This window comes from Podarcis melisellensis (genome assembly GCF_964234715.1).
Source record: "Podarcis melisellensis genome assembly, chromosome: 1".
Classification (NCBI taxonomy): domain Eukaryota; kingdom Metazoa; phylum Chordata; class Lepidosauria; order Squamata; family Lacertidae; genus Podarcis; species Podarcis melisellensis.
In genome coordinates, this window is record NC_138528.1 from 89039725 (window position 1) to 89063971 (window position 24247).

The window sequence follows — 24247 nt, forward strand, 5'->3', positions numbered from 1 at the left end:
AAACCCAGAATTAAAGGAGATAAATGCTTCTTCTCTTTGGGCAGAATTAACATTCTGAATAGAAGTAGATATTATTGGATTATATTGATATTACTAGGGGCTTATGCCATAGTCAATAAATCTGGAGTAGTTTAAAATTTTAATCTTCCAGTTGTGCTAATTTAACCTTTTAAGAATTCCAGCCTCTCACAGTGATAGCATGTGGCAGGCAAGCCCAGACAGACAGAAGGTGGAAGGCGTATTTGCCAGTTTATCCATTTTGGCTCATAGTGGAGACTGAAACTTCTGTCAAGGGTCCAGATTGTTTGGATTCAGCTATGAGTCATGCAAGGTGTAAACTTTTGAGTGCCCTTAATGTGTACTGTATGTGGGTGGGCTAGCTTCCCTTGTCCTTCCTCGAAACCTTCCTGTAATCTTTATGCAGACAAAATCTGCTTTGTACCAAGCAGAACCTAACATGTGTGAGCATGCTCTTTGTTCTTGAAACAGAAAAGTGAATGTGGAGGCTGATTTTGAAGCCTCTAGGCCCGTTGTGTCCAGTAAGCTGTGAATTCCAAAGTATTCAAGAACAAATGTTGAACTATTTAAACAACTATGTACCATGCTACTGAGAGGTATATTTGTCTTCTCATTGTGTAGGGTGTAGCTCTATCTTACTTGTCAAAAAGTTGTATTCTAAAACATGTATTTAAAGCGGAGCCTCCTTAAGTAGCCCTTAAAATGATTTCCTAGTGCCATAAAAGTATGAGAGACACTGTGATCTACCTACATTCTTTCTCTCCCTCTCTGCCTTATGGGATTCTGTTGTAAATCCGAACTTCCTTCTTCTTTGTCCCTAGTCCTATTACTAATGTTTTCCAGTCATTAATTGCATGGGTGCTGCAGCCTCAGAAGGATCTGGGCATGCTTTTGAATCAAGCACCTGCAAGTTGACAGCTGAGTTCTTGAGATGTCTTATTTCCAGGTGGTGTCTGAAAGCTGCACTTCTAATTGCTGTAGGGCTGCTAAGTTCTCTTGGCAGGGGAACTGAGTCTTTCAGGAGCATTACAAATATCTGCTTTTGTGCTTCTTTTCTATAGTGCATAATTACTTAGAAATTTAGTGAGATGTGAATATTTACCTGCCTTGATTTTGAAATAGTTCATTTGAAAGCCGTTAGTCTTTTTCCTTTTGAAACATTCACAACTTTTTATTGGCCTGTTTAGTAACGATGCTGAGTTTCTTTCGACGAACGCTTGGGCGCAGGTCTATGCGCAAACATGCTGAGAAGGAACGGCTAAGAGAGGCCCAGCGAGCTGCAACTCACATCCCTGCTGCTGGAGATGAGAAATCCATAATTACATGCCGTGTCTCTTTGCTGGATGGAACTGATGTCAGTGTGGACTTGCCGGTATGATAATTACATTACTTTTTCAACATGGTTGACTCATGTTTGAGAGAATGATTGTGTTCTTCTTTATCTCAGAGTTGAATTAGGTAATTGTGCTCATGTCATGGTTTTCAGCCATAGTAGGCCCAATGAGCTGTGTATTATTGTCCTCAAGGTTGGATTACTGTAATGTGCTGAACGTGGGGATGCCCTTGAGCAGCAATTAGTGCAAAACATGACAGCTAGACTGCTGTATGGTGCAGCCTGCTGGAAAGAAATTAATAGTAGTTTGGGACTGCCAGTTTGCTAAATTCAAAGTGCTTATGCAGTGGTACTTCAGGTTACAGACGCTTCAGGTTACAGACTCTGCTAACCCAGAAATAGTACCTCGGGTTAAGAACTTTGCTTCAAGATGAGAACAGAAATTGTGCTCCGGAGGTGCGGCGGCAGTGGGAGGCCCCATTAGCTAAAGTGGTGCTTCCGTTTAAGAACAGTTTCAGGTTAAGAACGGACCTCCAGAACGAATTAAGTACTTAACCTGAGGTACCACTGTAATTGTAACAGGATATGCATTTTGTGTAGTTAATGTGCAACACTATAGCAGATTAAAATTTACACATTTCAATTTGTGTTCAATTTCTCTCTTAATCCAAAGCCTGGTCATTTCACTCTATGAAATTTGATTTCCAGCCTAACTGAAATTAACAATGAAAATATGGTATAGCTCCATTCAAGGGACACAGTTAATTTCACAATTTCACTGTTTACTATGTACAAAGGGCACCAATATAAAAAGCACTTTGACAAACGTAAGAGATTGAAGCACAGGGACCAGCCTTTAAATTTCTGGTTTTTATTATTTTTTTAATGTTTTCCATGTTCTACTCTGGAAACATTTGAGTTGAAGGGTTAATACACACAAAAATATATATCCATGTGTAATATCTAGATAGAGAGATAGATAGATATCCTTGTCTATTTTTATTGGTTCCTTGTTCTGATTTTAGAAACTGCAGCGTTGTGAACCATGAAGTCATACCAACACTGTACTGGTATATGGAAAAGGGGAGGATAAGTTGATAGTTACATAACCCTATATTTGTCATTCTTGGCAGCAAGATTTGGAACCGGAACATCTGGCAGGAAGCTGAGCTGACCTAGCAATATTGCACTGGAGAAGCATAGTATTTGCTCTAGGAAATATTTGCTTAAGCCAACACATAAGGGAGTGGGCTGCCCACTTAACCGAGGCAGCTTTCTGATCACTGTTCACTAGTGAATATCACTGATCAAACTACATACACCAGCTTAATATACCGTATTTTTCGCTCTATAAGATGCACCAGACCATAAGACGCACCTAGTTTTTGGAAGAGGAATACAAGGGGGAAAAAAATCTGAATCCCAGAAGCCAGGACAGCAAGCGGGATTGCTTGCTTATGGGATAGCTTATGGGATAGCCACGTGCAGTCTCTCCCGGGCAGGGGATGAAGGCTCCCCTTGCCCGGGAGTGCCTGAGCTCGGCTATCCCATAAGCCAGGACAGCCAGCTGTGCGTGGCTAAGGCTCCCCCAAGAGTGGGCGGAGTGTGAAACGTATGTAACCTGAAGCATATGTAACCCGAGGTACCACTGTATATAAGTGCAAATCTTTCTTTCTCTCTCTCTGAAGAAAAGTGTATAGATTGTGCATTACCATTTGCCTTTGTTGTAAGCTACAGTGGTACCTCAGGTTACAGACGCTGCAGGTTACAGACTCCACTAACCCAGAAATAGTACCTCGGGTTAAGAACTTTGCTTCAGGATGAGAATAGAAATCATGCTCTGGCGGCGCAGCAGCAGCGGGAGGCCCCATTAGCTAAAGTGGTGGTTCAGGTTAAGAACAGTTTCAGGTTAAGAACAGACCTCCAGAACGAATTAAGTTCTTAACCCGAGGTACCACTGTATAGAGCAGGCACGTCCAACTCCCAAAAGAATGCAATCTACTCCCAGTACAAAAAACTGACAGTGATCTACCCATTGTCATTGCTAATAGTTGTTAAGCTTTTTTTGGGGGGGGGGGAACAAGCCAAAGTTGTGGAGCTTTTTGGAGGGCAGCGCTACAGACAACATTGCTTCCACTTTCAGCATCCTTTTACATTTACAGCGGCTAAGCAGACAGCTAGCACCAGGGGCAGGAGGCGGAGTCATTACTAGCCCGCTATCTACCACCAACGTGAGGCTATTGATTGCAGTCGACCTGTTGGACATGCCTGCTATAGATCAACCAAAGAGGGCTGCTTTGTATTAATTGTGACTACCTGCTTTTTTCAGAAACCTCAGGAGTTGTTAGCAATGATGTGGTGTGGAAATTTTCCCACTGCTTTGCTGTTCCATTGAAAATGTTCTGTTTATTATTATTTCACTGGTAACAATTATGCGTGTTGTTTTGCCTCACATTGTGGAATGTATAGTTACCATTTTGACAGACAAAGGCTTGTGGGGTGGGGTTATATTGCAAAACTCATAGGATTGCTGTATTTAAAAAGTTGAGGCACAATACACACAAAAGATCACTTGCATAAAATCTTACTGTGGTGAATGCAGAGATTGTGAATTATTCTTTTCTTTTTTCAGTAAATGCAGCCCTGTTCTCCATGTCAATTACTTCAAACTTTCTGGCCACAAACAGATTTCACTTTGCAGTATTTTTGTGGGTTTCTCTCTCTCTCTCTCTCTCTCTCTCTCTCTCTCTCTCTCTCTCTCTCTCTCTCTCTCTTTTGCTATTTAACCTCTCTGGGTGGCTGGGCATGGGAAAGAGCAGGCTGGAGATCAAGGCGACTCTGGGTGGAAAATTCTAATAGCTGCATTTTGGATGGATGTTTAGACATTCTTTCTTTCCTAAAACTTGTTAACATCAGCACCATTTTTTTTGCACCCAGCTAGACGTTTTGAAGCATCTAGGAGCAATTTCACAATGCAATAAAACAATTTTTAAAATGCATCTATAAAAACAATTTCAAATCCAATACAGATACTGACTAAGATAAAACTCTTCTCTCAGAGGGCTTGTTGAAAGTGGAAGATCTTAACAAACACCAAACAGGTAGTAGAACTAGTGCCTGATATGGCCTGATAAGATGGTACCTGCAGGAGGCCCTGCCCTGCAGAGCACAATGGATGATTGGATATATAAGGGAAGGAGATGATATTTTTGTCCTGGTCCTCAGCTGTATAGGGCTTTGTGCATCAGTACCAGCACCTTGTAACTAGCCCAGTAGTTAATTGGCAGCCAGAGCTGCAGCACCCATGTACTTTTGGAATAGGGTTCTTAGCCTTCCTGAAGCAATCTATTTGACTATTGTGGGCTTTCATGAGTGCAATGTAAAGTTTGCTGTCAAACTTAGCATCTCAAGAATTGAGACACTAAGAACATTGTCAGAGCACTGAGAAACATAAATATTTTTGGTGACATTTTTAGATTTCCTCTTCAATGCCATTACAAATGAAGTGATTCTAAATGAAGTTATTGAGTGTTTGTGAGGTTATGTTGAACAATTTGTGTGGCACTGCAAATCATTTTGTTTGGTTTTTTTGCCTACGCATATTCACATTATTTGTGACTGTAGAGGCCAGAAATGAAATCTGCAATTCTGTGAAGTTCATAGGCTGAAGAAAGGGCCTCTGGACCTCCAGAATTACAGGCTGCATATTGTTCCAATGAGTTCTTAAATGTTTAATGTGTTTATTTTTTCAGTAACTTTGGATTCAGTAATGAATATTAAAAGAAGTTGGGGCAGTGGGAGATGAGGTAAAACAGTTGGGAAATAACAGTTATCATGCAGTTCCATAAGGGTGCTGAGTTTCAGGGCTAGATCAGTAACTTCTGATTCGTTAAGGTCAGCGTTCTAGAGATAGTGATTGCTGAGATTGAGTTTAGGGGAGAAGAAAGATGCTCATGTAGTCCTGAACCTGACTGTCACAGTGCTGGGAAGGAGATGCTTTCCCCACTACTATACTTTTGGGGAGAGTGGGGGTGGGGAAATTGAGTTTACAGGATCCACATATTCATGGTACGCATCTCTGAACCCTAATTCCATCTCTGGATAGTTTTAAGCTGTTAATTTTTCTGCTGAACTGGGCAGGGGGTTATTAATCAGAATTGGAAGAAGCACTCCGCCCCCCCTCCACTGATACGATTTAATTTTAATTGTGATTTTGATGTAGTTATAGTAATTTTTGTGGTTTTAATATATCTGTAAACTGGGGTCTACACATGAAGGATGGCATAGAAATTAATCAAATAAATCTTGTGCTTCCTGGAGGGCAAGAAGCATGTTCAGTCTTCTTCAGGCTATTTTTGTGTACATGTGTGAGAGAGTATAAAGTGAATATGCAGAAACCATTGCCTTCTGTTTTGTTACCAAAATGATAGTCAAAGGCTATCAGGTTTGCTATTAGAAGTAATATAAGCAGTTGACAGAATTGGTGTCTAGAGAGTAGCACTGCATTATTTTTTTTACTGGAATTTTTGAGTGCATGCAGAATTGCCCTCAAAAATAAGGTTAATCATCAACTAATCAGCCTCTTACTAACACAAGTTCCTCTTGTAATTTCAGAAAAAAGCCAAAGGACAGCAGCTGTTTGAACAGATCATGTACCATCTGGACCTCATTGAAAATGACTATTTTGGATTACGATTCATGGATTCTGCACAAGTAGCAGTGAGTGGCATAGGGGTTTTTTCCTTCTTACAGTAGTAAAGTTAATTAAATCATACAAGGCCAAACACAAGATTTGTGCAAGTGTTAAGTTGTTCTTGGTACAACAAAATTTATAGATGAGTTTAAGAAATTGTCCTGAACTTCGGTATTAAACCAGTTTCCCTTTTTCATGTCCTCTGTCCTAGTTTGGATAGTTAAAAAATAGGGATCAGAGAGTTGTTGGTTCTAATTCAAATCTCAAAAATGAGAATATGTCTAATTTCCCCCCTTTTAATTTGTATTGAAGTAAATCAAACAAATCAAGACAATAAAATAATAGAAGTTCATGACTTCTGTTTCTTTCATAGTATGAAAAGTATTTTTTTAGTGCCTTGGAGTCTTTGTTGCATGTAATTCATGTTACACACATGTTTATTGGATCATAGTTTAAAGGTCCTGGCCGCTTTGGACAGAACCATCAGAAAGGAGGGTCAGAAGGGGGTAAAACCCCCTTGGGCTTTCTGTGGAGGTGTGTGTATGACCTCTCAGTGCCCCAGACCTGACCCATAAAATCTTAATGCAGCATCATAGAAACTTTAAGGCAGGGGTGGGGAAACTCTTCCCCTCCAGGCCATGCTTTTAAAACCACACTTATCTGCAGGTCAACTATCATCACTCTGATGGGGGAGAAATAAGTTGATTGGGGTGGTGGGGTTTAATTTTGGTGTTGCTTTCAAAGCTCTGTCACCTACCACCATTATGATTTGGTCTTCCAGGGGTGGGGAGATAAGGATCTGGTCCACCAGGCAGAAAAGGATCCCCACCCCTGCTTTAAGGTCATCTGAGAAAAACTATCATTCCAAACTGCAGATCTGACTTCAGTGCAGTTGCAGTTCTGTGTGTTCTGAGAATGCAGGGCTCTAGTAATCCCATCTTCCAGGATTGTTAGAATTCTTTTTTTGTGTTCTGGTCAGGCACAAAACCTTTCTGTTTTTCTCGGGTGTGTTGCTGGACTGTTTCACCCCAGTCTTAAATTCATGATTCAGTCAAAAGGCATATGCACCAAGCACACACACTTTAGTCATGATTTTGGTTAATTAAGTGTGTCTGTATATATTACATAGAATTTCACAACTGAGATTATTTTGGTAGTTCTACATTGCATTTCCATCACCTCACATGTCAGTGCAATGAAAAACTCTTCTGACCTTAATCATATTTTCTTGTGACTTGTTCTTATAGCCTAGGGTTCCATGAGCCTCACTTGATACTGTATGATTTACTTGCTTTAGGCAATTTATATTTGTTTGCATTCAACTGGTCATTGTGCACTTGGAAGAGTGCATTGCTCAGTCTAATGCAATTGCTTCAGCTTTCTGTTTATTGTGATGCAGTGCTAATGTTTGTCAGGTATATAAAAAGTGGTGTTAAAGACCATGTCTTTTTTATTTTAATGAGCTCTGCCTTTTATACAAATAGTTGAATCTTGAATGATGTTGATGTAGTACAGGCTAATTCTGTGAGTATGACTTGGGAGTTGCCTTTACAATCCAAGAGACTTTTATGTTCCTTTGTCTCTGTTGCTTCCCCCTCCCATTGTATTTTTGGTTAACATTGAGTTAGAAGGGACCCTAAACAACACCAATGCAAATAATTCACCTTAGTGCTATGTATTCAACCTTAAACCTACTGCCCAGGAAATCATCAAAATCATCCCAGGAGGAAAAAGGCTTTTGCATGTATTCATTTTGAATTACAGCCGGAGGTTCATGGCTTGCAGGGATGGCTAGCAGCCCAATAGTAGGGAGATCTGTGAGTAGCTTGGCTCAGGCCAAAAAAGTTGCAGGACACTTTCTCAGATTGTAAATTTTTCAGTTGGGAGTATCCTCTGGCTTAATCTTTTGACCCATTACTCTTACCTTAACCTTGCCTTCTTTCGTGAAGTGTGTATTTCTGCAGGATTAGAGTTCGTGCCTGACCCTGCTGAATTTGACAGCTGCGGTAGGAAAAGTAATATATTCCAAGCACTGTGTTGCAGTTTACTTGGAGTAAAGTATAGTTACCAAGTGCAACTGCAACATGAGATCAGGTCTCAGTGTCTCCCAGGCTTTGTTCTGTAAAAGTAATTCCCTCCCCCTCTTCTGTGTGCCAGTCAAGCTGAACTCTTGGAGATGGCGCTGGTGTTAGGAACTGAGTTGAACTAAGTGGTGTCGGTGCCTGTCTCTGGTCTGTTAACTGCCTTTCTGTGGAATGTGGAGGAGGTGAAGGAAAACAGATTGGAGATGAAGCAAACTTATACTTTGCCCTACAGTCTGGGAACATCTTTTCTTTTCTTTTCTTTTCTTTTCTTTTCTTCCTTCCCTGTCCCTGTTGTTTGTGTATATGGCACCATAGCACTTGTAATACTCTATTTTGGTGGATTTGTTTTCTTACCAAAGGAAACTTATGTTGGATGGGTGCAGACAACTGATGGAAAACTATCCAAAGAAGGCATGTTTATGATAAAACTTTCTATAATTGATTAATTGCATTGAATGAAATAATCTTATTTCGTTCCAAAGCAGTAGGACAGTTCCATGAAAATATCAACCAACAGGCCCTTTTTTATCTTCCTATATAGTTAACATGCTATGTATCTTTTTAAAGATAGTTTTCCAAAGTTTTATTATCTGGCAACAGTTCTACACATGAGTGAAACATCCAGAAGCAGGGCATGCAGAATGATTCAGAATTTCTCTTAATTTTTTTACTAATTTTTAGCTAAATACTTTTCAATTCATTTAACAACCCGTTATTTTATTGGTAGTTTCGCTTTTGCTTTTGATACCTGAGAAGAAATGGTATGTTAAGAATAAATATCAGTGAGGTCTTGTTTTGTAGGTTGCGTGTGAGTGAGTGACTTGCCACAAGCAACGTTGGTCACATTAAGCTGGTCACAGAAAACGTTTTCCCCACAGGGATAAATAAACAGTATGAGAAGTTTGACACTTGCCCATGAAACATTAGCTGTTTTTGTATGTGGCTGCAGATGGGGAAAATTGATTCACACTTTAAGAGAATACAGTTATCTAAGTTACAGATATATTCTTGAAGTTGCAAAACTCTTGTGTTGGTCAAATACTTTAAAACACAGTTCTAAAAAGACAAACGTTAACTATTTGGCATGCTTCTTGGTTTTTGGTTTTTGTAGGGAATAGTTTAATGTTATTTGGACTTCAAATAATATTAGTTAACACACAAATTATTATGTAAACAAGCTTACAAATATAATGGTGGTAATTATGGAATTACCTAACAACAACAGGAACAACAACAGCTGTCATTTAATTATGATTCCACTACTGCTACTCCGTTGGTATAGTTCAGGAACAGTTTAATCATGTGGTCTTTGTTGGTTTAGATGAATTTTGTCAAGTTTCCCAAATGCTTAGAAATTTGATGATGTAAGATGGGTGTATGTTGTTTCATACTGTTTGTAATGTATTTTAAATTGCAATCCTGGGGCTTTGGTATATTATTAGTATTAGTATTAGTATTAGTATCATCAACATTTGCTGCAGGTGGGATTAGAGTTGCTATAGCTGCTGTCATTGTGAACATCCTGTGTTTAGAGGTGAGCCCATATTTATCACAGGGCTGCATGTGCCATTTTGGGTCAGTCTCAGTCTGGGGGAGTGAGGATTAGGTGATGTCAAGTTGTACTAGCATCAGGTCTGACAACCATCTCCATTATAAGATGCCTGTCGGCACACTATTGACTACAGCATGGGGTGGGGAGCCACGTAATGTATTCTGAATGATAGCAGTGGTATTTAAAGGAAAGCCTGAGGCCACAGGTGGTAACTCTACAGTATTATATTTGGAATGGTATCATTACATATAAGGATGTTATCACCTAGGAAAAATACTTGGCAGATTTAAGGAAATACCCAACCCGCAGTTAACATATTTTGTGAACTTAGCTGCTACATCCTTATGTTCTGAACTTAATGTGATCTGCAAGTTTTTATCTTGTACTGCTTGCTTCATTCCAGCTGCTGAGCTCTCTGAGAGGAACTTGTATAAACAATTCATGCTACTGCTTGTGTCAGCACTTGAAAGAGACAATGCATTCCACAATACTAGTTTTTAAGCGTAACTGTGAGAAAGTTTGTGTGCTTGAATAGAAAGGATGCACTTTTAAGTGAAAAGTTACATTGGCATGCCTTTTCCTTTCGTAGATGGGAGATATAATCTTTTCCATATCTCTTTGGTAAGATGGCAGCCTGAAACGTATTGAAACAATCCCAGCAGCTTTCTGGCTCTGACTTGCAAAGATACATTTGTGCTGCAAATTGCAGATCATGATTTCAGTGCTTGAGAAATTATTAACTTGCCTCTTGAAACGTATTCTAGCAAGCTGTTACAGTCAATTAACTGTAGGTCAGGCACACTTAATATGTTGCTCTTAAAATGCTTTATACTGCTTAGAACTATTTTGGCTTGTTCTGTTCTATGAGTTTCTAATTTGCATACTATATTTTTGTGCTGAAAGCATAAAGTTTATTATTATTAATTTTTCTTTCAGCACTGGTTGGACAACACAAAGAGTATTAAAAAACAAGTTAAAAGTAAGTGAAGTTTGTGTTTTTAAAAATCTGATTTACTTGAGTATCGATGAAGACTTCGTTTCCCCAAAATATACCATGGCAGTATGAAACTGTTCAAAGAACAATGTTGTAATGCCAAGTTTCTGGCATTACAACTGATCTTTGACTCACATTACATTTACTACATGACGTATTGAAAGTTAATTCAGTACAGGGCAAAAAAGAAAAGAAAAAAGGGGCTCCAATTGTTTAAAGATTCTGTAGCACATTTCTTTTTGCACTTTCTGCTTTATGAGTATTGGTGAACTATATTTTGTGGTTCGAGGACCCGTACCCCGCGCAGTGGAATGAAACACAAGGACCCGTGATATAAGGTTAATGGGCAAGAAAAGGCCACAACTTTATTGATTACAGCAAGTGAAAAGGTATTGGCTTAGGCATTGGATTACGTCAGCTGACTCCACCCACTCGGAGAGGGGTGAGTCTAAAAAACAAGGGGGGTTTATTCACCAGTAGGTGGAGCCTGTTGATGCTAATCCAACTATAAGCTCTCCCCTGATGTCACCGAGGGTCGTGCCATGGCCTCCCGCCACGCAGGCATCGGACAGAATACACCACCGCCGGATTCCTTTAACGGAATACCCAAAAATTGAAGGCGCAGGCGATGGCCACACCTAGCCCTTCAACACCACAACACATTATTCCAATGCCTAACCTACCCACCAATACCACAAAAGTTGTGACGATTGCTACGAGGTAGGCGAAAAAACCAAAAAGCCTAATGCCAAATGGAAAAATTCCTACCAGGCCCCCCGAACAACCAGGGCGACCAACCTAAGGTCCATAGCAAGGCCAAAAGAAAACTGGAACCCTGCTCTAAGGGAGTGGAGGGTGGGTGACTCGTGACGGGACGACAAAAAGTGAGGGCTGGAGGCTGGTGCCGCAGCAATTTAGGCTGCTGTACACGTCCCCCCTTGAAGGCACCTGGTTGGGTGCCTGGCCGAGGGTGTGGGAGCCAGCCAGGTGAGTGGGAAGCAGGGGGCAAACGCCCCCTGCTTGAGGTGGAGTTCGGCTCCCGGCCACAACCACTCCCCTCTCTTGCAGGGAAGAGCGTCTTTAGTAATCTTTGCTTTGCTGACCTATTGTGATGTGTATTTGTATTTTTTCTGTGACTGATATACATTAACTTTTTTAAAAGGAACTGTTCTAGTAATGTAAATCAAAAGGGGGAAGAAACTTTGAAGATCTGGTATTACAGGTGACCTGAATCAGTGAGTGTTGAGGAGGTGCATGAGTAACATATTCCTGGTTTAGAATTTAGAAGGAAATGAGGTGTGGAGTCGGCCGCAATAAAATGTTTAGCTAGCTGTCTTCCTATGACACAAACTAACAACTGGAGGTACTCCCCAAAACTTAAGACTGCCTGGGCAGAGTTTATAAGGATTTGATTAGGGTACAAAGCTGAGATTGATGGTTTTCTCAGTTCATGGAATAGAGCCTTGTAATATTGGGATTAACCTAGATTTGTCTGTTCTTCTTGGCAAGACAAATCAACTTAATGTAATGAGACTGAATTGGCTTCTGGTATATAAAACTACTACTGTTTGTTTAGCATTCTCTATTTTTGCTAGTGTGCTCAGTATTACAGAAGGGATTCCCACCCCCTTTGAATTCTGATTAGTGAATATATTTACAAAATAATATCCTTGCTGTCAGAAACCTAATATATTCACTTTTGTAGTTGGTCCACCATACTGTCTACATCTTCGTGTAAAGTTTTACTCTTCCGAGCCAAACAACCTACGTGAAGAGCTCACCAGGTACGTCGTATTCAGTGATACAAACTGGAGATCTCAAATCCAGTACAATGACCAATTTATGTGCGTCTATCACACACACATGCACAGCACCAAACCTGGAAGTGACCCTAAAACATCACTAAAAGGGTGGGGAGGGGAGGGGTGGAACATTTTACATGGGTCCCTCCAATGCGTGCAAGGGTCAAGAACATAGCGTCCTGTGCAAAACAAGGATTGCTTGCTTGTTTGCAGTACATTTGCTTTTTGTGCTGTATCTGTCATACTAATCTGAATATGATTGTTGGCGGTCTCTCTTTTTCCCCGCTCATAGATGAATCAAAATTCCAATCCACCTGGTTATATCTCACTACTGTAATGTCCCTGAATGATAAAATTGCAGGGAAGGCATTTGGGCAGAATCTCACATACATTGTCACGGTTTCAAGGTGTTCCATTCCCACAGTACAGTGAATAGGAGTTCCCAACACTTCAGGGAACTGGTAGTTCTTTGGTGCTGGGCGTTTTCCTTTCTGCTGCGAGTAATCCTTATACCCAGTCCTTCTGCTCTGGCCTTTGCTGTAAATTGGGTCCTGATAATCTTTACAAAATCATTAATGAATTGTAGTTTTGAGGAAACACTGAACTTTTATAGAAATATTTTTAGACATGTTTGGGAAACCCATCCACCCCCTTTCAGTATTGCACACTAGGAAATCAGAGAAAACAGAAACTACAAATTGGATATTCTTTTATTAGAATGTCATTCTCTTGCGATGAAATATACTGCTCCATGTTTCCATACTTGAAATGAGAGACCACAGTGCATTATCTCATAATTAAGTCTAGCTGCTGATATTTGCTGCTCTTCTCCAGTGCTGGAATTGTTCACAAACTCATGGATGTTTCTTGCTCTTTCTTCCTGAAATAGATATTTATTTGTTCTTCAGCTAAAACAGGACATTTTGAGTGGCAAGTAAGTACTGTTGATAATTATGCTAAATGAAGGGGGCTTGTCTCTTATCAAATATGTGCAGGGAATTTAGGATACAAATATAGAACATGTGCATCTCCAAGATGCTGAAAGTATTAGTAGCTACTTACCATGCTTTGTAGCAGTGGACATTAATGGACTCTGGTAGTTATAATTAGCCATTTGTTTAGATTCTTTGCTCAGATTTAGTATTTAAAATTCCACAATTGCATCTTAGAAATCTTCCTAATTTTTTACCACCTAAAGCAGTGGTTCTCAAAGGGTATGGCCCAGAGAAGTAAGTTTGAGAACCACTGGCCTAAAGACTATGGTCAGGTTTCTGCAAGGATGTACGAAATAGGAGAATGGGGATGTGCTGCTGTTGGTGGTGCATAACCTGTGTGATGTCAGTTATTAATGGTTCCTTTAATTCAAATGCAGACTTTTTGGGACAGATTTGGTGTGGCGTAATTGAAGAATATATTAATGATTCCCCAGTCCATATAGTTGTAGGATCTAGGCTGACTTAGGCAAGCTTATTTGCTCCTTTAATGTAAAGCGTACATTTCCGAAAATCCAATTGCTATAGGAACATGGGCTTTAAGTATATTTCTGAGTAATATGTCAAGTTCGCTGAAACGGTTCACTACATCTTCCCCTTCCAAATCGTTGACCCATAATCATTTCCTCATACTGCCATTGAAATTTGCTTGACGTTCTTTTTTTTTCCATTGCAGGTTGGAGTGTCCATTTGAAACAGCTGTGCAGTTGTCAGCTTACATGTTACAAGGTGAGCTGCCTTAAGGGAACTGCCTTTGTGTGGGTGTATTGCTTGAGGTGCAGGACTGATTCAAATAAGACAAGGTTTCCTTCACAGATAGCAAACCTTATGTAAACTGCTGGTCACATTAATTGCCAGGGATTCAGATAAATTACTGTATTTGAGCTATATCTGGGCATTGTTGCTTTTTCGCTTTAGGGATATATTTTGTAGCCAGAGGATTATAACAGCTGATAGGGCTCAGTCATGTGAGGCTTATCACTAAGATCTTAGCTTTTTCTTGCTACTGTACAATCTAGCACGAGTGGGAAGTATGAGTGGAATCCTGGGGTGTGGACTACCTTATAGTCCTTGTGTAGGAAAAAGGGGGGCAGGCGTGAGAAGAATTAACTTACTTAAGTGAAATAAGTATTTTTCCATAGATGCCTCAGAGCTTTGGTTCCATTCAGAAAAACACTGTGAACCTCATATTGAGATTTGTTGGTTATTTTGGCAAAGCAAGCACAGAATTCTGCACTTTGACCTCTTTACATTTGTACTTACTGAAAGAGTTGTCAGCTTGGAAGTGTTTATTAGGGATAGTTTGCAACAGAAATTAAGTGTTTTATTCATTACCTTGCATGATTCGGTGTGTGTGGGTGTGCGCGCACGCACCTTTATGTCAACAAAATCCTGATTTCATTTTTAAGAGTAACTGCATTACAATGGGTTGTAGTCGCACAGCCTGTGCCTATTTTGGGACTTTAAAAGCTTTTTATATAGAAATAAGTCCAACTACATTCATTCAATGAAACCTCTTAAGTAAGCGTGTCTAGAATCATTATTGCAAGATCGTTACTGCAGAGCAGAAGGAATTTTCTGTGATTCTCATAGTTCTGATTCTAGATAACTGCATTGGAAGTAGATACTCATAAGTTCCTAAACAGTGTTCAGTGGCTGTTAGTCACGTATCAAATGTAGTTTTTAAAGTTATCTATATTTCCTGTGGGACTTAGAATCTTAGAAAGTATTATATATTCCTGCCAGGTAAAACAGTATGTTGCAAAAAGGTACTTCCCCACACAAAAGGAGTGGGTGCTACTGTGGTCTAAACCACTGAGCCTCTTGGTCTTGCTGATCAGAAGGTCAGCAGTTCGAATCCGCACAACGGTGGTGAGCTCTTGTTGATGTGTCCTAGCTTCTACCAACCCAGCACTTCTAAAGCATACCAGTGCAAGTAGATAAATAGGTACTGTTGCGGTAGGAAGGTAAACGGCATTTCTGTGCACTCTGGCACTCGTCAGGGTGTTCTGTTGTGCCAGAAGTGTTTAAGTCATGCTGACCACATGACCCCACAGCCTTGGTACAAAAGGTTATATATATGAAAATAATTATAAATTAATGTTGATCCTTTTTTTAATGTATGGCAACGAGGAACACACAAAAAAAATGATTTTCTGTATTGCTTAGATAGGAGAGGGGGACAGACTTTGCGATGTATTCTGACAATCTTTCAGAGGAATTCATAAATTTGCTGTTTGTTGGGATGGTAAAACCCAACTCTTGATTTTTGTACCTACTAACAGTCTATAGATAGTAGTGTTCAGTTGACAGATAAGAACTCAAGTAACAGTGGTAAGATGGTGTTGGAAGATATTGGGTTTGATGGTATGGGTAGGCAACTCATATATCCGTGTAATAAGAGAAGACAATATTTGAATCAATTCTGCAGAAGGTAGTAATTTTGCACATGCCCTCAATCAAGATTATGTCAGGAGGTTTTGTGCAAGTGGAGCATCTAGCTCTTCAAGAAGATTCATTGTTGTTATAGGAGGGCATAGAGGTAGGAGAGAAGCAAGTTGCTTGACTTTCCTTTAGTGCAGCCGGTCTAATTAAAGGTTAGATGCAAGAATGTAAAATGCAGCTACTGACAACCAGGGAAAATGAAGGCCTAGTGGATTATCATAGAAGAGGCACATTACACAACACAATGAAGTGTTGGTATTCATGTTTCTGTAGTGGTGGGATGCAGAGATCCAACTCTGTGAAGAGGGCTGCAGCAAAGCCTTAAAGAATTCAGGCCTTGATCCCATTTTGGCATAGATTCTGTTTATAAATTTGCATGACAGTAAATGTTTGATTCCAGGCTTTGATGACAGTGCCCAGTAGACTGCTGAGTAGATCCTATTTAAATTAGCTGGAAGTTAACCTAGCTTTGGAAGCACGCAAGCATCAAGTAAATTATGGATTTAGAAACTTCCTTAACTTCAAATTGAAAGACTCATGAAAATGCAGCTTAAAATATTTATTCAATAAACTCAGTTGTGTACAAGGCCCAAGAAATCTATTAAAATATTTACATAGCACAAAATTTAACAAACATGTTATATTATTCAGTGCTGCTTCTTACATTTCCAGCTGCTTCTTTTTACATTTTAAAAGACTGCATTAAAAGTTTCATGTTTGTGATGGTAAAAAAAGAAAGTGATCTCACCAAGCATCTGCAAGTCTGAGTATCTTAAAAAAAGAGGAATGAAAGAAGTTGAATAACAATGCTAGTTCCCCCGCCAACATACAGTTCCAGTAGTAAATGAAAATACTCTTCCATATAAGTTTTTGTTTGTGCCTGTAGTTCTTCCAAAGCTGATTTAAGATTCAGTTTTAACATATTAAGATCAAAATACTGATTTCCCATTAAACTGTAAATACTTAAATGAAGATTTTATTATCTTTGAATAAATGTTCAGTGTGTCAATGAAATGAGTCATTGTAGGCACTTTGGATTTTGCCATTTCCAAATTTGCTTTTGCTAGAATTTTCTTGAAGTATTCTTCTCTTTCCAGCTGAGCTTGGTGATTATGACCCTGCTGAACACATCCCTGATATAGTTTCAGAGTTTAGGTTTGTGCCCGAACAAACTGAAGACATGGAACTTGCCATTTTTGAGAAGTGGAAGGAATACAGGTAAAAAATCTCAAATGGTAAATTGCCACATCCATCCAACGCATACCATTGTATGCATTGCTTTCTTTTGCTGAGTGAAAGGGGACTTTAAATTCCTATGAATACCTTCCTGAGTGTTGGTGTTGTATTTCTGTTGAGACAAACTAGAACATAGTCCAAAAGCTGCCTTCATTTTCTGAAGCGATCACAGCAAGCTACAAGACACATCTAAGACCAGATAGTATCGTCTGGACAATAGGGTATGCATTTTATGCAGTCTACAGCCTTAGCACTTCTTAATGTTATCAGTACAGCTCTGTAAGCTTCCACAGCTTAATTTAGCAACTCAGTATTTTCTTAGCCCCTTGATTTCAAAACAAAACTCAAGTTGGCCATTATTAAAATTGAGTCGAGATCAGCACTATTTGGCTTGCTCTACGTATATCAAGTTCCCCTTTTTTGTATTCTTTCTGTAACCTCACTTTTTTATCAAGGCATGTCATTTTTAACTTCATGTGATTTTTGTGTAATATAAATCATTTCAGGGGGCAAACACCAGCTCAGGCAGAAACAAATTATTTGAACAAAGCAAAATGGCTGGAAATGTATGGAGTAGACATGCATATAGTCAAGGTAAGTTTATGGTTGTAGGCTGTGCTTTTGGGAGCGTTATTTTTAGTACTTCTATAAACATAAAAATACATAAACTTGCAGTCTTTGTAGCAATGAGTGGGATCTGCTTCTTATAATAGCCTAGTCTGCTTACCTATACAAGTTACTGAGGACAATTTAGTTAATACATATCTTGCTGTGCATCTGCCAGAAATGGCTATGATCTGAAGCTCCTGCTTATATACCCAGCTGCTATAACAGCAACCACATTTGTGAGCTTACCAAAGGTGGGCTGCATGGCTGGGTGGAGACTTTAACCCTGGTCTCCCATGTCCAAGTCCAACAATGGATCTCTAGGCCAGACACAATGAAATTATTATCCCAGTGTATTTTGTAGCTAAGAAATGAATTGCTCTGAAATTCTTAATCATAATGTTAAACATAATCGGAATAAATATAAATCGTGGAAGTCTTGAGAGATGCTGAAAATAAACTGAGAGTGCTGAAAATAAACTGAGATTTAATATTGTTTGACTAAGGACCAGGTTTGCAGCCTAATGTTCAGTAATTCTCAAGAAACCACAAATGATAAAGCATAAATGTAGCTTTCAGTGTAGATTAATAGAAGTGAAATGTTCTATGTAACTATGTCTGTTTCTAGAATTCATATCTATCAACTTGGCTTGATTGAATCCTCAGAGTAGCAGACAATGCCCTTATAAGCAGTGAAAATAATATCCAGAGATAAAATATTTAATAAAACAAAAAATAATAATAGAATAAATGCTTGGTAAGGGGCTTGTTAATAACATCTGTGACTAAGGCCTTTAATTTTGCTGCAGTATCTTAACAGTGAATGAAAGTATAATTAAAGTAACTTGTACCAGCATAAAGTCACATCTGTAGGAATATTCTAATCTAATTTGTATCCCTCTTAGGCAAGAGATGGAAATGATTATAGCCTCGGATTAACACCCACAGGAGTTCTTGTCTTTGAAGGAGAAACTAAGATTGGATTGTTCTTCTGGTAAGCAGAATAATTTATAAAATAAATTATTTTAGAGTCTGCAGCCTAGCCCTAGGCTAGAATTTGTAAGTCTTGTAAGCAAGCACGGTTCTATGTTGGCATTCTCTGTGATTTGCCATAACAGAGCTCTAGGTGTGTTGTGAATGGGTGGAATGATTCTTGAAGATGGCTGTAACAGCTATTTAGTTTGGACTTTTGAGAAATTAATGTCTGTGTTAGGCTGCGTGTTTATTTGTAAAAAAAGAGTGGTTTTCCTGAGAGTGCAGATATGTCTGGGTATGGGACATTTATTCAGTAGGATGAGTGTATACTTCTCATTCACTGGAAGGAACTAACAAACTGGTCTACATGAATCAAGCATAAACATTCAAAATCAGAAAATTCAATTAGAATTACCCTTTAAAAATTAATTTAACATTGACATTTGTGTTAAAGCACCCCATGGTTAAACTTGTAATTTTTAAATATTAATTTATAGCACAAGATAATAGCTGGTGTTCTTGGCGTTACATAGGTTTTTGTAAAATATGTAAAAAAATGTGCAATTGCAGTAAAGTACATACATCTTTTACATTTTAACTTTTTCCCATTGCAGGCCAAAGATCACTAGGTTGGACTTCAGAAAGAATAAATTAACACTAGTGGTGGTTGAAGATGATGAACAGGTAGAAGGAAGTCTTTGTTCATCTTGCTTCTATTGTTGTGAGTTAGTTTAAGCATAAGTATTGTAGCCAAAATAAATTAAGGATGGTTGTGGGTGATAATGTAAACATTTCCCCTATTGATTGTAATTGGCACTTAGTGAAAATTATTGTTTGAAAGTGAATAGTGATCTGTCATATTCTGAAAAGACTGTCCTTAAAATTTATTTTTCTACCCAAGAATGAATAATGAGTAACTATTACAGATAGTTGAAACATTTACCTAATTGCTGAAACATAATATCATTTTAACACCAACAGGCATTGTTCATCTTCTTGAAGTAACGCAATGTTACTTGATTATCTTCCACATACAGTATTAGTATTCTTGTATTCCATTCTTCCACCAAGTTACTCAGGCCAGCACTTGTTTGTTCATCTGCCACCCCCTCCAACTTTATCCAGGCTGAAAGTTACTAGCCTAAGATCAATCACTCAGTGAGAGCATCATGGCTGAATGAGGATTTTAACCTGGCTACTTCTCCCAGGCTAGGGTTCAGTATTCTAATCACTAATAATACACTGGATTTCAAGAGTGATCTTTAAGTTTCTACCAATAGTAATGTGAGGTTTCTTCCTCTTTGCATTTGATAAGGCATATTGCTACAGAGGCAGCACTACCGTTCTGTGTTTATATTAATTATGGAGAAATTTGGCTGACTTTGTATTACTTCCAAGTAAAAATATGTTGGATTTTAAGTGCCTAATTAGTGTGTGTTGATTGATTTGGTAAAGAGACTAGAAAATCAGCCTAGGGGAAGGCAGATTGTAAACACTGGTGCTCCAAGCCTTCTTTAAAAAGAAGTAAAAAATGGTTTTGATAAATAAATCTCAACTATCTTGAACAAACCACTTGGAAAATAGAAATGCAATCTTTTCCATTCTGTTTGTTCTTCATGTCAGGCTACTCAAGTTGTTGAAAACCATTATTCTCCTCCCCACTCCCAATCCACAGTCAGCACAAAGTATAGCAGCTCCTATGTCAAGAAGGCAACATATCGCTCAGCAAGGTCACATGTCTTCAGTTGTGGCTTGGCATTTTTAAAGACGTTGTGCAGTTTTCCCTTTAAGTGACTAGCGCTGTATAACATGTTTTATAATTGTAATGCTTTTTTCTGTCATAATAACAAAAAAGATAAACTGCTATTTATATTTTATCTCTCTGGCTTATTCTGTGTCAAGGAAACAGGAAGAACCTGTTATATCAGTAATGCTATGAAATACTGAGAACACATTGTTCTCTTCAGTATTTTATAACATTCTTGGTTGAACTTACCTTTTGAGTTATGGGTTCTATGAATGCCTGCAATTTGTGACTGTAGCTGCAATGATTTGAAGGTAGCATTCATGGTAGTTTTCTAACCGTCCTGTGGTGGTCCTCCCCCCCCCCCCAAGGGCAAGGAGCAGGAGCACACTTTTGTCTTTAGGCTGGATCACCCAAAGGCCTGTAAACATTTGTGGAAATGTGCAGTCGAGCATCATGCCTTCTTCCGCCTCCGTGGACCCGTCCAAAAAGGTTCCAGTCGGTCAAGCTTCATTCGGCTGGGGTCAAGGTTCAGATACAGGTCAGCAGTCTCTTTTGTTCAATACCTTCTTCCCTGACTTTTTCTCAGATAAGGCACGGGAAAGAAAGCTGGTCCATGGTTTTGTTTGTAGTAGTCACTACTCCAGATTTGTATTGTCATAAAGGGAAAGGATTGAAAGAGGCACTTAGCTCAGTCAAAATAGTCTGTAGGCATGGAAAATCTGCCACGTGTTAAGCCTTTCTGCTGCTGTGTTCTGCGGAATACCAAAGCCAAACTTTTACCTTGGCCAAATCCAGAAAAGACTGAATTTCTAGATCTCGTGATTAGAGAAAGAAGCCTGAACTGTTTTTGCATATGCTTATTTATTGGAGGAAATGGATCTGTAGTTACTCAGCTCGAGTATACATCCTTCCCTACTTTCCCTCCCCCATTTAGGGGATAGAGCATTAAAAAATATTAAACTGAGCCCATGAACAGATTGGTAGTCAGGGGAGTCAATGTAATATTGGTGTCTTCAGATCTGATGATTGGGCTCCTGTCAGCAGTTCAGCTGCTCATTTTGAACCAATTAAGTTCCCAAATGCTTTTCAAAGGAAGGACAGTGTGGAACACATTACACAGTGATCTAAGATGGTTGTAACCAGTGGATGTGGAACTGTGGCCATTTCCCTTCTCCAGTAGTTATAGCTGGCTCACCAGTTGAAACTGTATTCAAAAGGACTGCGTTGAAGAGCACTCCCATTCTACAAAACTGCTCTAGTAGGTACTAGTGAATCCTTGAGTTTTCTCCGCAGTGTCTTTTGGCTGACTCACACAAAGTGTAGAGATGATTTAATGGAAGTGGGGGTAAAGTTTAGCTTCTACAAATGTAGGTTTTTGTGATGAAACTGATATTTTTGGCACAAAATATATACAGTTGCAGTAATTATCAGCTGAGTGCACATGGACTATGGTTTTCATCCTATTCGTGTTTCTTGTTTCATTCCATTTTTCCTTGTCTCTGTTTTGTTCTTGGATTTTATACTATATCATCTGGTAAGGATCATGTCTGTTTAATATGATTATAGAATCTAATAGTATGTAGATGACTGGCTTTAAATAAAACAAAAGCACATGAGAACTAAGCGTTTAGAAGAGCAAGGATAATGGGGTGCTGTCACTTACATCAGCTTTTCCAATATAAATGTTTTCTCTTGTTCTTTCCACTTCAATCTAGTGGGAAAACAGAGTACCAGACAACAAAGACCAACAAAGCCAGAAGATCGGCATCTTTTGAAAGAAGGCCTAGCAAGCGATACTCAAGGAGAACGCTACAAATGAGAGGTAGCTTGACTCATTGGTAGGCGGTGCCACTCGACTTGATCCAAATTACTACTTTGACTTACACAAACTAACAGAATACCTGATCCCCATGCTGTAGCTTAAACTGTTTTTGAAACTAAAAGGTGCTTAATAACTATTGTGGCATGAGTGTAGAGCCTGATGTTTCAGAATATCAAATCCACCCCCTTGAGTTTCTAGAGCCAGTGTCTTTGGATCCTTGCCCGTTCTACAAACAGCATACAATATTGTTAATGGGGCAATTGCCTGGACTTTCCTTCCCTGTCTTCCGACTTATCCATTGTATTTACTAGGGCTGTGCCAGGCACCCGCAGTTCGGCTCAGGGCCCAATTGGTGATCCTGATCATGCTCAATCTGGGCTATGAGCTGGACTTGGGGCCTTTCATAGGTCTAATGTTTATTCAGCATTTGAAACCCTAATGAACCATGTGTTTGATGACAAGGGGACTCTTACCTGCATCATCTTCTCTCCCCCACCTGTTGCTGCCTGAACACCCTCTCCCCTTTTGGCAAGCCCAGACCACTCCAGGTGAACCTAGGGTGCTTGGGGCTGCTTCAACCCAGTCTAGACAAATCATGGATCTGCCAGAATCCATTTGGAATCTTGGATTTGTCTGGGCTGGATGCAAGGCCCTAGTATTTAGTGGAAGTGTCTGTGAAAGGTGGTAAAGCTGCATGATAGGTAACCCTACAAATAGTATATACCTATTTCCCCACACATTCTAAGTTTTAGTCTGTTTTAAAGTGTGTCCCTAACACTTTGCACAAGTATCTTTGGGAAAAAATAATGCAAGCTTTTTGATATTGTGTAATTGATATATTGGACATTTTCTTTGTTTTATTACAGGAAACACTCATAAATCTGAAGAAACTAGGTAAGAGGACCTGTCGGGATTAGGCTTCCACAGTAAAGATTTATTCCATGAATAAATGTCTTGGTCATCTCTATAGGATTATCAGGAATATTCTCTGATAATATGCTAAAAGCCCCTTTCCTGTTGCTTACGTATTTTTTCATGAATTAGACACCATTCAAATTAAACAGTAAAACTCATGCAAGGCAGAGAGCTTAAAAGCTCTTTCCATGCCACATTTTCCTGCCATGGAAAGAGCTTTGTAAGCTCTGCCTTGCTTACCAGGCTCTGGGAAGGTCTTGCACAGACTCTGGAGATCTCACAAGACCTTGGGATAACCCTGCAAGATTTCCCAGGAGTCCACAACCTCCCAGTGCCCAGTACGCAAAGCCTGCTTGGTGTGCTGGCTTTGGAAATGTAGGCATGGTCACACTGGGCTTGTTCTGACTATACACAATTTTGGCTTCACATGCTACCCCCCAGAGTGTAACCCCCCCACAAGATGCGATCCTACTGTACTTATTTTTTTACTCCTTTTCTTAGTTAGTGAAAGAGGTAGGTAGCCTCATGGGAGTCTGCCATCTTCCCTCTACTTATTTTTAATGGTGGTATTAGGATATCATGGTATGTTCACCCTCAAGCTAATCAATTCTATGTTTGACTATGCATGCTAATTAACATTGCTGATTAAAATTGAGTTTAAAAGATGCATGTCGTTTCACTGAAAGTTATTAGATCAGCAGTGAATTTTTTGCTGTTGTTGAAAGTGCTCTTTCATACCTGCTTGTTATGGTGTTTGACTTAACAGATCTGTGCAAGTTAGCTTCATGTGGAAACCACAATAACCATGCCTTGATGGAACTGGAAACATACACAGATAAGATAAATTAATGTGTTTTGGTTCCAGGCATCAGGGCTCAGTATTTCACCCTTGCCATCGTTGAAAATTTGGCTTTGATTTATTGCACTCCTACCCCTGTTCATGCAGATTGATAAGATTTGCCTTGATAAGTTCTGCCTACCAGAACTTCATATGGATTATGATGGTTTAGGAAAAAGTCCAGCATATGTGTGA

General features: G+C 39.3%; 1 protein-coding gene across 1 annotated transcript in view; it reads left to right on the forward strand.

Moving 5' to 3' along the window:
* EPB41L5 (erythrocyte membrane protein band 4.1 like 5) overlaps window positions 1-24247 on the forward strand; it is a 56191-nt gene that overhangs the window by 3429 nt on the left and 28515 nt on the right. Inside the window, exons 2-14 of the mRNA XM_081885636.1 lie at window positions 1206-1390; window positions 5966-6070; window positions 10617-10659; window positions 12380-12458; window positions 13366-13410; window positions 14145-14197; window positions 17011-17131; window positions 17656-17743; window positions 18661-18749; window positions 19345-19414; window positions 20846-21015; window positions 22193-22299; window positions 23166-23193. Coding sequence (XP_081741762.1) covers window positions 1211-1390; window positions 5966-6070; window positions 10617-10659; window positions 12380-12458; window positions 13366-13410; window positions 14145-14197; window positions 17011-17131; window positions 17656-17743; window positions 18661-18749; window positions 19345-19414; window positions 20846-21015; window positions 22193-22299; window positions 23166-23193 — 1178 coding nt within the window. The 5' untranslated portion in view covers window positions 1206-1210. The remainder of the gene's footprint in view (window positions 1-1205; window positions 1391-5965; window positions 6071-10616; window positions 10660-12379; window positions 12459-13365; window positions 13411-14144; window positions 14198-17010; window positions 17132-17655; window positions 17744-18660; window positions 18750-19344; window positions 19415-20845; window positions 21016-22192; window positions 22300-23165; window positions 23194-24247) is intronic.